General features: G+C 42.7%; 1 protein-coding gene and 1 pseudogene across 1 annotated transcript in view; both read right to left on the reverse strand.

Annotated features, from left to right (window-relative positions):
* The window catches only part of LOC136612155 (zinc finger protein 850-like), a 460,849-nt pseudogene that overhangs the window by 205,399 nt on the left and 238,150 nt on the right, over positions 1-17,300 (reverse strand).
* LOC136615618 (uncharacterized) overlaps positions 1-17,300 on the reverse strand; it is a 94,974-nt gene that overhangs the window by 57,409 nt on the left and 20,265 nt on the right. The window contains exon 5 of the mRNA XM_066594172.1: positions 5,305-7,288. Within this exon, the coding sequence (XP_066450269.1) occupies positions 5,305-7,288 (1,984 nt within the window). The remainder of the gene's footprint in view (positions 1-5,304; positions 7,289-17,300) is intronic.

Raw genomic sequence — 17,300 nt, forward strand, 5'->3', positions numbered from 1 at the left:
AGGTGCACGTTCAACCAGGGCTGCAACGTACAATAGAAGGAGAAGCCAAAAAGTGGTAACAGCTGCTTCTATTGTATGTTGCGGCCGTGGTTTAACGTGCAGCTATAGATTTCTATTGGCAAGTGCTGACCTATTTTATCCTTTTTTTGTACAAATATAGTGGAGTTGTGGCTGCCTCCATCTGGTTGTGCCCGCCCGACGCCCATTTACCTTCTGTCCCTCCTATTGGACCATATATGAGTAAATGGTATCCTACTTTCCCTGGTTTTATTTGTAGGCTTAGACCCAAGAGAGAAGCATTCTTAGAGGTAGGTATCCATCTTTCCCAGGTTAAGATTAAACCACCTGGCATTAATGTTAGGACCCATCTGAAAGCTTGGCCACCTGGACGTTGGTAGATGGACCAATATGATTTGATCAAATTATATACCAAGAACCTCGCATTATTTCATGTGGTTAGGGTGTATACTGTAATTTGGTATATTTCTGATAACAAATGTATTTTGAATGTTGTTAGTTACAATCATCCCTGCACTGTCTCCAACTAAAGAGATGTAAATCCTTAATGGCGTCCCCATGAACATTTATTTTTAAATAATTTTCATAGATTTTTTTTTCTTTATAGTATAAATCAGCTCTACAATAAAGAGGCGATACAAAGGTACACTGAATTACAGCAACGAGATTTATTACAATAGAAAGAAACAAGTTGATGTTTTTGTGGTTAAATATCAGAAAATTGTGGAGAAAAACAGGTCAAAGTATTACCGCTACGATACATTACAATTAGAGATGAGCGAACGTGTCCGTAACGGACACATCCGCACCCGGACACCGGCTTTAGCGAACACTGGAGTGTTCGCGCGTAAGTGTCCGGGTGCCGCCGGGGGGCGGGGAGATGCGCGGCGGCGCGGGCGGCAGTAGCGGGGAACAGGGGGGAGCCCTCTCTCTCTCCCTCTCCCCCCCACTCCCCGCCGCACCCCCCCGCGCTGCCACGGCGGCCCCCGAACTTTTTCGCCCGAACACCGAGGTGTTCGCAAAGTTCGGTGTTCGGGCGAAAAAGGGGCGGGGCCGAACGTGTTCGCTCATCTCTAATTACAATGATGAACACGGCACCGCGGACAGTGCGAGGGAGCCAGTCAGAATGGGACGATGTCCGAATGTAGGATGTTGACATTTCTTCCCGCGTGGAGAGTTACAATACCAATCCAATTATTTCTGCTAACGAGGAAGTTTAAAAGCTTTAAAAGTTTAAAAATTTCTTGCCAATGTTATCCCAGTAGCTAAAATGATGTGACTAATTACAATTCTGAAATGCTTAGGGATTAGCCGAATATTAAAAGACCTTCCATGTTGTAGGAAAAAATGACAGATGGTAAGATATGGTTAAAAATAAAGAAAGCCGTACTGGCCACTCTAATCCGTCTGGTCCAGGACCACAACTTCCATTCTCAATGTCCATCAGTATTCATATTGGTTGTAATGGTGACATCCCGTATACACACGACTCCTGTAACCAATCACAGGCCACAGCAGTGTAGAGTTACATACCGTTGAGACCAGTGATCGGCTGAAATGGTCATGTTTCCTATGCACATGTGACGACTGTAGCCAATGTAAACAGGAGTGGTGCTGGACCAACTGGAAATTAGAGTAGTGAACATGGCTGTCTTATTTTTAATTCTAATTGTTAATTTGATTGCAAAACATATGGATTCTTGAAATGGAGGAATAGATTTGACAAAGAAAACATAACGCCAGGACTTAACAGTAAAAGAAACGACTTCAGATGTACTGTGTTTCCCCAAAAATAAGACACTGTCTTATCTTAAGTCAAAAGAGGCAAAGTGTCTAATTTTCGAGGGTTGTCTTATACTTACCCAGCCACCTGCATCTGTGTCCCTCGTACTGGTCCCCGCGCTGCTACAGTCCTCAGCGCTTACAGGATTCTCTTTTCCTGGTAATGGGGCTATGAATACCCTGCCTCCAGTAAGTGCTGTAATTGGTTCATCGAGCACCGGCTCTGATTGGCTGGCACTCGATCCAAATACAGCGTTTACCAGAGACAAGGTATTTAAAGCTCAGTTACCAGGAAAAGATAATCCTGTCAGCACCGAAATCTGCAGCCTGCAGCAGCGTGGGGACCAACGTGAGGGATAAAGACACCGGCGGGTAGGGGAGTATAAACAATAAGGCAAAAAAAAAGCAATAATCACCTAGCTGCCGGCATCTGTGTCCCTTGCACTGGTCCCCATGCTGCTGCATTTCTCAGCGCTGACAGGATTCTCTTCTGGTGATGGTGCTTTCAATACCTCGATCCAATCACAGCGCTCTCTTACCGGAGGCGGGGTATTCAAAGCCTCATCATCAGAAGAGAATCCTGTCAGCGCTGAGGACTGCAGCCTGCCACAGCACCAGAGACGAGCACGAGGGACACAGACGCCGGCTGCTAGGTGAGTATTGCTTTTTTTTTTTTACCTAGCATAGCTAGGGCTTATTTTAGGGGGAGAGCTTATATTTCAAGCCCCTTTCAACCCCCTCCCCCGAAAATGGGGGTAGGACTTATTATCAGGATAGGGCTTTTGGGGGGGGAACCGGTATATTGTCCACCAACTGATATCAGATAGCAAAATTGAAGCAGAGATAGAATGAGGATGAAAGAAAAGAGGGCAAAAAAAGGTGGAGAAGGGAGTGGAAAGGGACCAGGGGAAAGAAGAGGTGAAGGGGAAGTATATATAGAACAATTAGTTTCTAGGGGAAAAAGGATCAGGAGAAGGAATCCAACATAAGGGACTGGTATTTTTAAGAGTTTTTATAACACAACCAATAGTACCAGGTAAGTATAAACTTATTTTGACATCCCCGAAGACGACCCGTTAGGTCTTCTATTCCTTTCACCTCTAGGATTTTTTTGAACCAGATGTGTATAGAAGATGGAATCACTTGTCTTCCTACAGCTGGCATATATATGTGGGCCACAATGATCATAGTAACATTGTATGCAAGGCCAAAAAAAAGACATTTGACCATCCAGTTCAGCCTATTACGCCTGAACAAGCAGATGGCACAAGAAGATGGCACAAAACCCAAGGAGGTAGAAGCCAATCCTCTCCATTTAAGGGAAAAAATATTTCCTGACTTCAATCTGGCAATCAGGATAATCCCCGGATAAACAACCCTTTCGAAGTTATGAGTGTAACAGGATGGCAAATTATCAACCTCATAACAGAGAGATGAATCCTGCACAGATAGAGAAGGAAAATACTTATTTTTAACCATTGCCTAACCTCCGGCAATTCTATTGAAGAATAGCAGATTAGGCTTTAAGAGTACAAAAGGGTCTTGTCAAAATAAATGAGCAGCAAGACAAGACCAGCACATCTTGAAGTAGGTACTTTTCTGTCTTACAGCAGATACTGACATATTGTTTTTGGAAATTCTTGATGGCGTAAGTTACCATTGTAAAAATACATTTTTGGATCATTTTCCAACGAGAATGGGCTTTTAATGCTTTTCTGCCCCAAGCTGAAATAGTGTGGCACAGCGTTGGCTTGAGCTCTATGCCAATCATTCAGTGGGAATTGAGGATCAAGGTCTTCTTCCATTTCAACATTTTTGATGTTTTTTATTTTTTGAAGGATAGATAAAAAGGAGTCATAGTAGGAATAATAAATGCCCTCCTGAAGATGTTAAGACACTGAATATCAGATAAAAGCAGATTTGGGAAAGATGGGAGTAGTAATTTCACTTTTATGCATAATATGACAAATTCTTAAAGACCTGTAAACCTTAGCGTGGAAAATATTATGATGCGAGTTCAACCGAATTATTATCTGTTAGAAGCTCCTCTATAGAAATAATAGTAGCATCTTCCATGACAAAAGGCCAATTCCGGGCAAATAGGAGTTAGGAAATTGTAGAGGCAGGACGTATGTGGCCGTCAACAGGGAAATCAATAAAATTATGGCTGTTGAAATATACATATGTAAAAAAACAACAGAAGAGGGAGAAAAAGGAAAAATTGTCTCATCATTAAAAAGGGTAATACAGCTTAAAAAAAATAGGTGATTTATCCTCAGGATAGAGATTCTTTGGAGCAAGACTTTTAGATGGGTTATTCCATTATTAAAGAACCTCACTACTTCTTTTTTTGTGGCTTGACGAAGGAGACTGCCCTACTTATTGGTGTATGGAGAGCTTTTCAAGGTTATATAGCCTAGATAAGACATATTATGTAGCGTTTCAGGGAGACACATTCCCAATCATGCTTGATTTGAAATCTATGATCAAGTTCTCCCTATGTAATATTGGATTGTTATTCTTAAAGATAGACCATCAATAGTGATCAGCGGAGGTCCCCTGCTCAGGACCCCCAACAGGAAGCAAATATCTCTGTATATTTGGCAATGGCCAAGCATGGTATTGCAGGCACAACTCCCATTAACTTCAATTAATCATTAAGGATTGGTCTTTATGAATTATGTTACCCGCTTTCCTCTTTTACTATAAATTTGCTATACTTTTATTATCTTCATTATTGGCCCACGTGGTTCATGATATTAGATGGACAATATTGAAAGCATTTGCTTCATTATTCTTTATTACACGATAATCTAAAACGACTGCATTTTTCATCCATCATGCTTATAATCATGTTATATCTACATTTGCTAAATATGTGACAGCCACGTGAATTGTGTATACGTACTTAGATGTCTACATAGATATTGTGTAATATGCAAATGGACGTATCATTTGTCCTGTCACTGACTGGCTTGCAAGAGTCACACGACCTGTTAATTCAGAAAAGTAGATGTCTTTAGTAAGCACCACTAGGCCCATATCATGTGGCCTCATTAACTGTAGGTTTAATTTTTTTCATGTGTTTCTGTGGCACCATGGTTTATTATTTATATAGCAGTTGTAATAGCTATGATGCATAAGCTTTCCCTGTTGTCTGCAATTTTGATCTAATGTAATAAAGGATTGACTTTAGTTGCTGGCTCTAGGTCCACTTTTCTCACCTTTAAATGTAAAGGCTGCACTTCTTTTCTTACTTACCACAATATATTTTCTTATGGATCCCGGTCACAGTAGACCTGCAGTAACTATAATTTAGGATGTTTGATAGATCAAAGCTATTCCACAAATATTAACTCTCTTACTGAGGTGTTCAATGTCTCTGAATGCCTTGATGTATTAAAACTCTGTCTTCACATTTCCCACATTCCGAATAAGTATATGGTTTTGTCTGATGAGTTTTCAAAACTTGACTTTGTAAAACATGCTCCACATCAAAAAGGCTTCCCCTCCGTGTGGTGACGTCTCTGATGTTTAATAAGATCTGATCTCAGCACATAACCTTTCCCACATTCTGAACATGAAAATGGCTTCTCCCCTGTGTGGGTTCTCTTATGTTTAACAAGAGTTGATTTATCTGTAAAGCATTTCCCACATTCTGGACATGCATACGGCTTTTCTCCTGTGTGACGTCTTTGATGCTCCCTACATTTGACATTAGTAGTGAAACTTTTCCCACATTCTGAACATGAAAATGGTTTCTCTCCTGTGTGAATTCTCTGATGTTTGACAAGATCCGATTTTTCTGTAAAATCTTTTCCACATTCTAAACATAAGTATGGCCTTTTTCCTGTGTGAACTCTCACATGTCTAACGAGATCAGATTTATCTGTAAAACATTTCCCACATTCTGTACATAAAAATGGCTTCTCTCCTGTGTGAATTCTGTGATGTTTAACAAGGCGTGATTTATGTGTAAAAGATTTCCCACATTCTGAACAGGAAAACGGCTTCTCTCCAGTGTGACTTCTCTCATGTCTAACAAGGTCCGATTTATCTGTAAAACATTTCCCACATTCTGAACATGAATATGGCTTCTCTCCTGTGTGAATTCTGATATGTCTAACAAGATCTGATTTACTTGTAAAACATTTCTCGCATTCGGAACATGAACATAGATTTTCTCCTGTGTGAGTTCTGTCATGTCTAAGAAGACTTGCTTTATATGCAAAGCATTTCCCACATTCTGAACATGAAAATGGTTTCTCTCCTGTGTGAATTCTCTGATGTTTAACAAGACGTGATTTAGTTGCAAAACATTTCCCACATTCTGAACATGAAAATGGCTTCTCTCCTCTATGATCTCTCTTATGTCTAACAAGATCAGATTTATCTGTAAAGCATTTTCCACATTCTGAACATGAGAACGGTTTCTCTCTTTTGTGAACTCTCTCATGTCTAGCAAGATCTGAGTTATCTGCAAAACGTTTCCCACATCTTGAACACAAGTACGGCTTCTCTCCTGTGTGAATTCTGATATGTCTTACAAGATCTGATTTACTTGTAAAACCTTTCCCACATTCTGAACATGAAAATAGATTTTCTCCTGTGTGAGTTCGATCATGTCTAATAAGACTTGCTTTATATGCAAAACATTTCCCACATTCTGAACATGAAAATGGTTTCTCTCCTGTGTGAATGCTCTGATGTTTAACAAGACGTGGCTTAGTTGCAAAACATTTCCCACATTCTGAACATGAATACAGTTTCTCTCCGGTGTGACTGATTCGTTTTCTAAGACCTGAGTTCCTTGTAAGCGGTTTTCCACATTCACGAAACATTTTCTGACCTGTATTTGTAGCAAAATTCTGTGATTGGTCAGGAGAAGGTTCCTTGTGATTAGAGGGATCATAGGATAAATCTGTACTTTCAAGTTTTGGATAAACAATAATGGTAATAACTTTTTCTTCTGAAGAGTGATACATGATATTTTCATCTTCTGTTTTACAATTTAGTGATGACATAAATTTTCCATCAGAGTCCATATTAGCATCATATGATAGATCTGTCCTATCAAGTTCTGGATGTACATTAAGCACAATGGGGTTTTCCTCTGAAGAGAGCTGAACAAGGTCTTCATCTTCTACTTTACAATTTAGCGATGGAATGAAATTTCCATCAAAGTTCTTATTGGGATCATATGATAGATGTGTCCTATCAAGTTCTGGATGAACATTAAGTGTAACGGGATTTTCTCCTAAAGAGTGCTGCACAATATCTTCTTCTTCTTCTTTATAATTTAGTGATGACATGACGTTTCCATCAGAGTTCCTATTGGGATCATATGATAGATCTGTACTGTCAAGTTCTGGATGTACATGGAAGTTAATGAGGTTTTCTCCTAAAGAGTGCTGCACAATATCTTCTTCTTTTACTTTATAATTTAGCAATGACATGGAGTTTCCATCAGAGTTCTCACTAGGATTATCTGTTAGAATTAAAATTTGATATTGTAATTTCTTTTTCAAACTACAAATGTGGACAAATTTATAACAGTCCTATTAGGCTGACAAAACAGAGTACCTGCACTTTACCTGGCAACAGGCTTCCTCTAGGTGCTAGCTGACCCTCACAGGACAGAACACCTATACAACAAGAGACAGACCAGGACTGGGAGGAATAAAGAGACAGGAGGAGACACAGGTTGCAAGGAAACACAGAGGCACAGGTGAAGACAATAGACAGAGGGATGCAAGAAAGGACAGAATGACAAAGCGCAGGACACAGAATGCAAACAGGATAACTTGAACAAACAAGTTATAAGCTGGAAGCCAGAGAGCAGGTCTGAAACAACATCAGCTCTGCAGCACTGATGGGGAGTCCCAGCACAGCTATATAGAAGGAGATTGGCAAAGAGCCTACAGCTGAGCAGAGAAGACCTAGAGTAATTAACCGTAGCAGTTCTGGAAGCAGGTAAGAAAGCTCAGTTTACAGGGAGAGTAGGACGACGCCCACATCTGCCAGCACCAGTGAAAGGGAAGTTAGTCTGAACAAAAGATCTAACAGTTATGAATATCCATTTATCATGCCAAATCCTAATGCCTTCACACAACATTATCAATGTTCATTATTCATACTGTATGTTAGGCTAAGGGCCATACTTCCTTGTCAGACTCATGGCTCTCACAGACTGGCAGCAGGAGCTCACTATCTCACTGAAGTGGATCAGAAAATGAGCTGCAAATGACACTGCGTTCAGGAACATTTTTATGACCTGCAGACACACCTACACAGGTGTCTACTGACTACAGAGCAGAAATAATCCTTTTTCTGCTGGAGTTATCCGCATATAATCTGCCCTTAACTCCCTTAACGACAATCTCCAGTACTACATTACTACACCAGCCTAAAACTATTTAATTCTGGTTCAAAACACATTTTTTGGAGAAAAAAAAAAGGCTGCAAGGTCTCAAAAAGATTTTACTTTAAACTAAACTCAGAAGTGGGGGGGTGTGGCCTGGACGCTGAGCAAGATGGAAGTGTGAGGGAAGTGCTCCATCTAAGCAGCACCACTCAGGCCTCTTTACAGCAGCAAGCAGCCGCAATTATGGGGAAAACAACAAGGGACAGGAGCACGGAACATCAAGGGACCCCCCGCCCGGCAAAAGTGCAGCCCGATATGCAGCGCTTCTTCAGGGAGAAGAGCACTCACTCACCGAGGCCTCCCTCCAAGATGGCACCGGCCCGGGAGCTCATCTCATCTCACAGTAAGGGGGAGGAGGAGGGAGCTTCCTCAGATGGGGAAGATTGTGAATCCATCTCAAAAGGGTTCATGAGGAACCTGATTTCTCAAGCCCTGCGCCCCATCAGCACAGACCTTGCAGAGATTAAAGAGGAGTTTAAGCAGATGGGGCACAGACTGGAAGATCTGGAGTCCTCCTCCTCGGCAGTTATCTCTCATGCACAACAGTTAGAGCAAGCTTTGAAAGAGCAGCAGGCACATCTAAACAGAGCTTTACTGTTACAGGAAGATCTTGAGAACAGGAACAGGTGCAATAATCTGCGTATCAAAGGTCTCCCTGAAGCTTTTACAGGAGACTCTCTATATAAAGTCGCCAAAGAAATCTTTGTGTCTCTATTAGGTGCTGAGAGAGCCGCCTCCATCTCGATTGAGAGAGTACACAGGGCATTGAGACCCCCGCCAAGCGATGCAGAGCCTCCGAGGGATATAATCTGCAAGCTCCTTTCCTTCCCAGACACCCTCGCCTTACTGAAAGCTGCCAGAGCCCATAGGTCTGTGCCCTATGCGGATGCATCTCTGCTTATATTTCAGGACTTAGCGCCTACTACACTAGCCAAGCGCCGTCTCCTACGCCCCCTCTTGGAGGTTCTCAGGGAGAGAGACATAAAATACGCCTGGCTTTTCCCGTTTGGTCTTGGCTTCTCATATAAGAGTAAGAGAGTCAACGTTCGCTCGCAGGAAGACCTGGAAAAAGTCTGGCTGTTACTAGAAATTGAACCTATCTCTCTTCCCTGCTGGCAGCCACTTCCGGACCTCCCTCACTTCCACCCGCTGGACGCACCGGAGGGGGGGCAAGCCTCCGGTAGCACTAAATCCCCTAGAGGGAAAAAGAAAAAGTCAAGAGAGGACTTTCCTTGAGATCTGGCAGCAAAGGAGTCTTTTGTCTGAGAACCCCTACCTGGTGACCCCATGGACAGGGTAGGAGGGTCACCATTGCCGATGCAGGCCAGCAGGCGAGTTCAACGACTGAAACTCGCTACATTTCAAATCGGAGAGTTTTAGAGACCCGGCTGCGAGTCCCGTTTCCCCGTCAGGACATAACTAATTCCAGCCCGGGCTCTCGCTCTCGCCTCCGTAGGGAGGCTTTCGTGTTCCAGGTTGGATGTTCCGTATCCACGTTCCTGTTCTCCCTAAGCCTATTTCAAGAACTTGAGTAATATTGTTTTGCCGTTACACTAAGATATAGTTATATGTACACTACCGTTCAAAAGTTTGTGGTCACCCAAACAATTTTGTGTTTTCCATGAAAAGTCACACTTATTCACCACCATGCGTTGTGAAATGAATAGAAAATAGAGTCAAGACATTGACAAGGTTAGAAATAATGATTTGTATTTGAAATAACATTGTTTTTACATCAAACTTTGCTTTCGTCGAAGAATCCTCCTTTTGCAGCAATTACAGCATTGCACACCTTTGACATTCTAGCTGTTAATTTGTTGAGGTAAGCTTGAGAAATTGCACCCCACGCTTCTAGAAGCATCTCCCACAAGTTGGATTGGTTGGATGGGCACTTCTGGCGTACCATACGGTCAAGCTGCTCCCACAACAGCTCAATGGGGTTCAGATCTGGTGACTGCGCTGGCCACTCCATTACCGATAGAATACCAGCTGCCTACTTCTGCTGTAAATAGTTCTTGCACAATTTGGAGGTGTGTTTGGGGTCATTGTCCTGTTGTAGGATGAAATTGGTTCCAATCAAGCGCTGTCCACTGGGTATGGCATGGCGTTGCAAAATGGAGTGATAGCCTTCCTTATTCAGAATCCCTTTTACCCTGTACAAATCTCCCACCTTACCAGCACCAAAGCAACCCCAGACCATCACATTACCTCCACCATGCTTAACAGATGGCGTCAGGCATTCTTCCAGCATCTTTTCATTTGTTCTGCGTCTCACAAACGTTCTTCTTTGTGATCCAAACACCTCAAACTTGGATTCATCCGTCCACAACACTTTTTTCCAGTCTTCCTCTGTCCAATGTCTGTGTTCTTTTGCCCATCTTAATCTTTTTCTTTTATTGGCCAGTCTCAGATATGGCTTTTTCTTTGCCACTCTGCCCTGAAGCCCAAAATCCCACAGCCGCCTCTTCACTGTAGATGTTGACACTGGTGTTTTGCGGGTACTATTTAATGAAGATGCCAGTTGGGTACCTGTGAGGCGTCTGTTTCTCAAACTAGAGACTCTAATGTGCTTATCTTCTTGCTTAGTTGTGCAACGCGGCCTCCCACTTCTTGTTCTACTCTGGTTAGAGCCTGTTTGTGCTGTCCTCTGAAGGGAGTAGTACACACCGTTGTAGGAAATCTTCAATTTCTTAGCAATTTCTCGCATGGAATAGCCTTCATTTCTAAGAACAAGAATAGACTGTCGAGTTTCAGATGAAAGTTCTCTTTTTCTGGCCATTTTGAGCGTTTAATTGACCCCACAAATGTGATGCTCCAGAAACTCAATCTGCTCACAGGAAGGTCAGTTTTGTAGCTTCTGTAACGAGCTAGACTGTTTTCAGATGTGTGAACATGATTGCACAAGGGTTTTCTAATCATCAATTAGCCTTCTGAGCCAATGAGCAAACACATTGTACCATTAGAACACTGGAGTGATAGTTGCTGGAAATGGGCCTCTATACACCTTTGTAGATATTGCACAAAAAACCAGACATTTGCAGCTAGAATAGTCATTTACCACATTAGCAATGTATAGAGTGCATTTGTTTAAAGTTAGGACTAGTTTAAAGTTATCTTCATTGAAAAGTACAGTGCTTTTCCTTCAAAAATAAGGACATTTCAATGTGACCCCAAACTTTTGAACGGTAGTGTATACCGCATGATCAGCCCAAGGGGCCCATGAGGGTGCCTGTCACACCAGGCTGTGTTGAGCTTTTTTGATTCCAATTGAGTCACTGGCTCTACACACCCCCAGTAGTACGCCCTCATCTTGGAGAGGGGATTTGGGACTATAAGTATCCCACCCCCTCCCAAAGTACTACTTGTAATAGTTAGCGGACCTAATCGTCTGCGCTTGTACCTTACTCGATTTACCTTCCTCTTTCCCAATCCCATTAGCCTTCCCATCCTCCCCTTCCCCCGGACCCACAACTCTGTATAACCCCTCCCTTTCTTGTATCCTTTTACCTCCTAAGCTACCATCTCTATCGCCGGGTACCACAAATCGTCACCTTTCACCAGTACTGAGGTGCTGTGTTGCTAGTTGAATTTTTGTTCTTCTTCTCATCCTCTGCTCTGTCTTCTGAACAGGAAGGATCTGATGGGAGACCTCCGGCTCACTTCCTTCAACGTGAGAGGCCTAAATTCGCCCTCTAAAAGACATAATGTCTCGCTCCTAACCAAAAGGTATGGCACAAAAATTCTTTTTATCCAAGAATCCCATTTTAAGGGGGACAGAACCTTTAATTTGCCAGGTAAACACTTCTCCCAAGCTTTTCACAGCACTCACCCTTCATCGGCATCAAAGGGAGTCTCTATCTACATACACAAGGATATTCAATTCACGGTAGAAACACAATACAGAGATGAGGAAGGCAGGGTCTTATTTTTAAAAGGAACGCTAAATAATGTTAAAGTTACCCTAGCCAATCTCTACTCTCCAAACTCGAACCAGATTCAGTGGCTTGTTCATCAACTAGAGACCTTGAAACACTTTGCTGTGGGCCATCTAGTGATAGCGGGGGACTTCAATGTCACCTTAAATCCGCTTCTTGACTCATCCTCGGGCCGCTCACAAATTTCACAAACCAAATTAAGGAAACTAGGGAGGTGTCTATTCGACCTGGGTGTGGTGGACGCTTGGCGTCTTCTTCACCCCTCGACGAAGGACTTTTCCTACTACTCATTGGTCCATTCCTCGTTCCAGAGGTTGGACTACCTCTTTGTCTCCTCCGCTCTCCTCGCGACCCTCGAGAAGGCAGAAATAGACACAATAACGATTTCAGACCATGCTCCGATTCATTTGGTTCTTCGGTCCCCCCACGGTGTGCCAAGGGAGTGGAGATGGAGATTGAATCCGTCCATATTAGAATCTCTAGAGGACAGGGAGCATTTAAATAAATCGCTTGAGGAATATTTCCAGTTAAATAGTAATGGCGACATCTCGATCCCAACAACTTGGGAGGCTCACAAAGCCTTCATTCGGGGGCCAGCTGATCTCTCTTGGATCTCGCATTAAAAAACGTATCCAAAAAGAGATAGATGAGAAGCTGATAGAGATTGCCAAATTGGAACACTTGACCAAACTCTCTCAAACCAAACTGAATCTTGAAAGCCTAGCCGCTCTCAGGACAGACCTGAGACGTTGTCTAGACTCCAGATTCAACAAAAAACAGCTCCACCTAAAACATATTTTCTTCGCTCAAGGGAATAGAGGGAGCAAATATATGTTGTCCATTATCAAAAAGACAAAGACAAAAAATTTAATTAAATCAATAAAAACCGAAAAAGGGGACTCGGTCTCCGCCTCATCTGACATAGCAAGAGAGTTCCAGGCGTTTTATTCTAAGCTCTATAACTTAAAAGCTAACTCCACCCCTGAGGGACAAAAAGACTCAACTCTACTAATAGACCAGTTTCTACAGCAGATAAATCTCCCTAAGTTGAGCTCCGCAGAAACATCCGCTCTGACCTCTCCGGTCACCCTACCTGAAATTAAAAAACTGATAGCATCATGCCCTCCGAACAAGAGCCCGGGCCCAGATGGTTTAACCATACACTACTACAAGACCTTCCAGGCTACCCTAGCACCCAGACTCGTGGATCTCTTCAACGACCTGTTGAAGGGTGCCCCACTACCAAAACAGTCCCTAGAAGCCCACATAACCTTGATCCACAAGGAGAACAAGGATCCTGAACTGTGTGGCAGTTATCGCCCAATCTCTCTGATCAACCTGGATGCGAAGCTCTGGGCCAAGCTTCTCGCAGAGAGACTGGGTACTTGCATGCCAATTTTGATCGGAGAGGAACAGGCAGGCTTCTCTAGGGGAAGGGAGGGGAGAGACAATTGCCTCAGACTTTTGCACGCTGCCCGATACGCCCAATCTCATAACATACCCTTGGCCCTAGTAGGCACAGATGCCGAAAAGGCCTTTGATAGGGTAGATTGGAGCTACATGGAGGGAGTCTTGCATCATTTCAACTTTCCCAGAGAATTTATTACATCCATTTTCTCCCTCTACTCGCAGCCGTATGCTCGACTCAAGATAAACGAGGTCCTCTCCCCTCCCTTCGATATAAGAAATGGCATGCGCCAAGGCTTCCCTCTTTCTCCAGCCCTCTTTATATTAGCTCTTGAACCTCTATTGCTGAAAATCAGACAGGACCCAGCCATAAGCGGCTTAAACTGCGGGAACAATTCTCTATCTTCTGCAGCTTATGCGGATGATATTGTGTTCCTAATTACAAATCCAGAGGAGGGGATACCGAGACTTACAGAGCAACTCGAGGAGTTCGGTGTGGTCTCCAATTTTAAAATTAATTTTTCAAAATCAACAATTTTGAATATCTCCATTCCCTTGGCCCGCTATGACGCACTCCGGACTAACTCGCCCTTTTCTTGGTCAAACACCTCTATCGACTATTTGGGTATTAAACTCACAAAGAAAGCAGAGGACCTATATAATGCCAACTTTGCCCCCTTGATTAGTCAAGTGAAGAACTTGCTAAGGTCTTATGATGTTCCCTTCACCTCATGGTTTGGCAGAAAAAACATCATTAAATCATACGTCTTGCCAATCATAATCTATAAAATACGAATGCTTCCCATTCACCTGCCAAAAAGCTTTTTTAAATGTCTCAGCTCTGCCTTCTCGGGGTTCGTGTGGAGGCGGAGGAGGCCGAGACTGGCCCATAGCCTGCTGATAAGGAAGAGGGCGGAGGGCGGGATCGACCTTCCGAATCTCTACGAATTTTATCAGGCTTCTCAGCTGGGATATTGGATATGTCTAGTTAAACCCTCTAAAGACGGATTACCCCGAATCCTTGCGGAGGGTTGCGACGGAGACTCTCTGGATGCGAACCTGTGGTTCCCATCAAAGACTCACCTTAAGGGTCGAGGCTTTAATCCCCTGCTCAGAGGCCCCTGCGAGGTGTGGAACATGCTGAGACCCATACTAGCGCCGGACCCCTCTCCTATCCTCCCTCTACGTTCCATAGGCAGATTATTAAAACATCCTTCCGATCCATGCTCCGCCTCAATTTGGAGGAGAGCCGGATCTTTGACAATTTCGAACCTACAATCTTTAGCACACCTTCCCCCGGAATCCATTGTTCAGGCATTGGGCTTTGCTGATAACCTCTCCTTCTTACACAAAGCCCAAATTAAAAACACTGTTGAGGAATTCTTCAACTCTTACCAAGCATCCAGAAAGGCATCGCCCTTTGAAAAAACTTTCCTGGAAAACAAACCCTGCCTAAGAAAAATTGCGTTCCTCCGCAAAAACTTCATCACCCCTCCCACAGACTACAAACCGGCATTTCTATCCTCGTGGGAGAAAGAGTTAGGCATCACGCTCACCCCACACGAATCCTCCCTGATACTCAAAACTTCCTTCAGGCGGTCGCCCTGCATCCTTGCCCAGGAATCCCATTATAAGTTATTAGCTAGGTGGTACAGGACACCTCAGTGGCTGTCTGACCACAATCTGACCACCCAGAACCTCTGTTGGAGGTGCAAAAGCGATGTAGGCTCCTACCTCCATATTTGGTGGGCGTGCCCATCCATCATGCCTTTTTGGAAAGGAGTAGAAAAGATTCTCCAGAAAATCTCCCCTGATTTGGCTCTCACTCCGGACATAGTCTTCCTATGGAGACCCTCCAGGTCCTTTCACCCGCAGAAGAACAAGCTGCTGGCATCTCTGATTGATATCGCTAAAGCCTTGATTCCCCCTCTCTGGCAACAAAACACACCACCCACACTGAAACAATGGAAGGACAGGGCAGACCTCCTCTACAATTTAGAGGAAATGCATAGCTGGTCCAATAACACATATGATAAATTCCTGCTGACGTGGTACCCATGGAAAGCCATAAGTGACTCGGACGTTTGGACCCGGTGAGCGGAGGTCTCCCATCCTTTCCCCCTTCTAGGATGGTGAGTCCCTCTTCTCTTTTCTACTCTTCTAGACAACAACCATGCTGATATAAAATGATACCCACTCCTCCTACCCCCTCCTCCCCCCTCCCCCAGCACCTTCATACTCCCCCCCCCCCCCCCAGAGTTCATGATATTGTTTTACCAATGTTTGTTCTATATTTTTCATATTGACTGTACTCTTTTGCGGGGCTCACACAAGGATTTAACTTAGAGTGTGTGTTTCCCAGCCCCACCTTGAATGTGACTTCAGCTAACCCAAAGCGATTTGTTGACGCGCAACCAGGAGCAAATTTATGTAGCTCAAAGCTGACTTGCACTCATTCGGGCTCTTCGTTGTGTGACTGTGTACATGTTATATAATAAAATCCAAATAAAATTGATTTAAAAAAAAAAAAACTAAACTCAGAAGTGGATTTAAAATGAATTGGAAATATAAAGCTAGAACATTCTTCTCCTTCATGCCCCATCCGCTTTTGACTTTTACTCAAAAATATGCATGAAAACCTTCCACAAAAACTGCCTCAAACACTGCCGTGACATTTTTCCAAAAAGCACTGAAAGCACCTTTAACAAGATAATGTACGCTTTTCAGGCTTAATTCGATGATGTTTCAACAAGGTCTGTACAGTCTACAGTCCTTAATTTAATTAAGAACTAAATTACTTAATTAAGAACTAAAATTAAAAGTCTAAATTCTAAGTAAAATGAATTCAACAAGGTGGGTGAAACGTTTATTACAGATTCTGATTAAGAATTTCACTCCATCTATACCATACATCATAAAGATACTTTATTAAATTAAAGGAGTTGTCCGAGTTATTTGTTTTATATAGTTTTGGGCTCTCTATGCAATTAGTGACCTCAAGTTATTGAGTTCATCATAACTTAAGTCACTTTTTCAGGTTCAAGGGCTTGCAAGTTAGGGTTTGAAATATACGAACTACATGACTGCTACAAATACAGGTGGCATGGACCGCGCTTGTTGCCCAGTAAGAATGTGCTAATGTTTTGTTTGAGCAACGCTGTAATAATTGTTATTTCTTTTATTTTTATAATTTCAAGGACACTTGTGGGGCATTTACATTCTGGAATGGACAATTAACTGTCGTAATCATAACGATTAGTTTGTGAGTTCTAAAGTCCAGAAATTAAATGTACAAAAAAATATTCTAAAAAAAATAATGATAAAGAACAAGATTTGTTTGAGTCTACAAACTCTCCCAAAATAATTCTGCCCTTTTTTGAAAGTCTGTACACCAAGCAGAAAATGTAAATAAAAGGATCTCTTAAAAACAATCCCACCCTTAAAGATTGGTTAGTGAGGAATGAGCGATCTAGTCTAAAAAATGTTTTATAAAACACATTAAAAAAAAAGAATAAAATGGGCTACCTAAAAAGAATCCCCTTACGCACTACCTCTTTGGCTTCACCTATACATTAGATAAAATTAATAACTTAAAACTGTGTGGTAAGTCTTGAAACAGCTCTCTGGTTGACATGGTCACATCAAGCACTAAAACCATGTACCCCTCCTCCTCACATGCTTGCTGCAAACACAGCATCTTTTTAAAAAACATTTTTGCTAGCAGTTGCAGGGAT

This window comes from Eleutherodactylus coqui, chromosome 1 (assembly GCF_035609145.1).
Source record: "Eleutherodactylus coqui strain aEleCoq1 chromosome 1, aEleCoq1.hap1, whole genome shotgun sequence".
Lineage (NCBI taxonomy): Eukaryota > Metazoa > Chordata > Amphibia > Anura > Eleutherodactylidae > Eleutherodactylus > Eleutherodactylus coqui.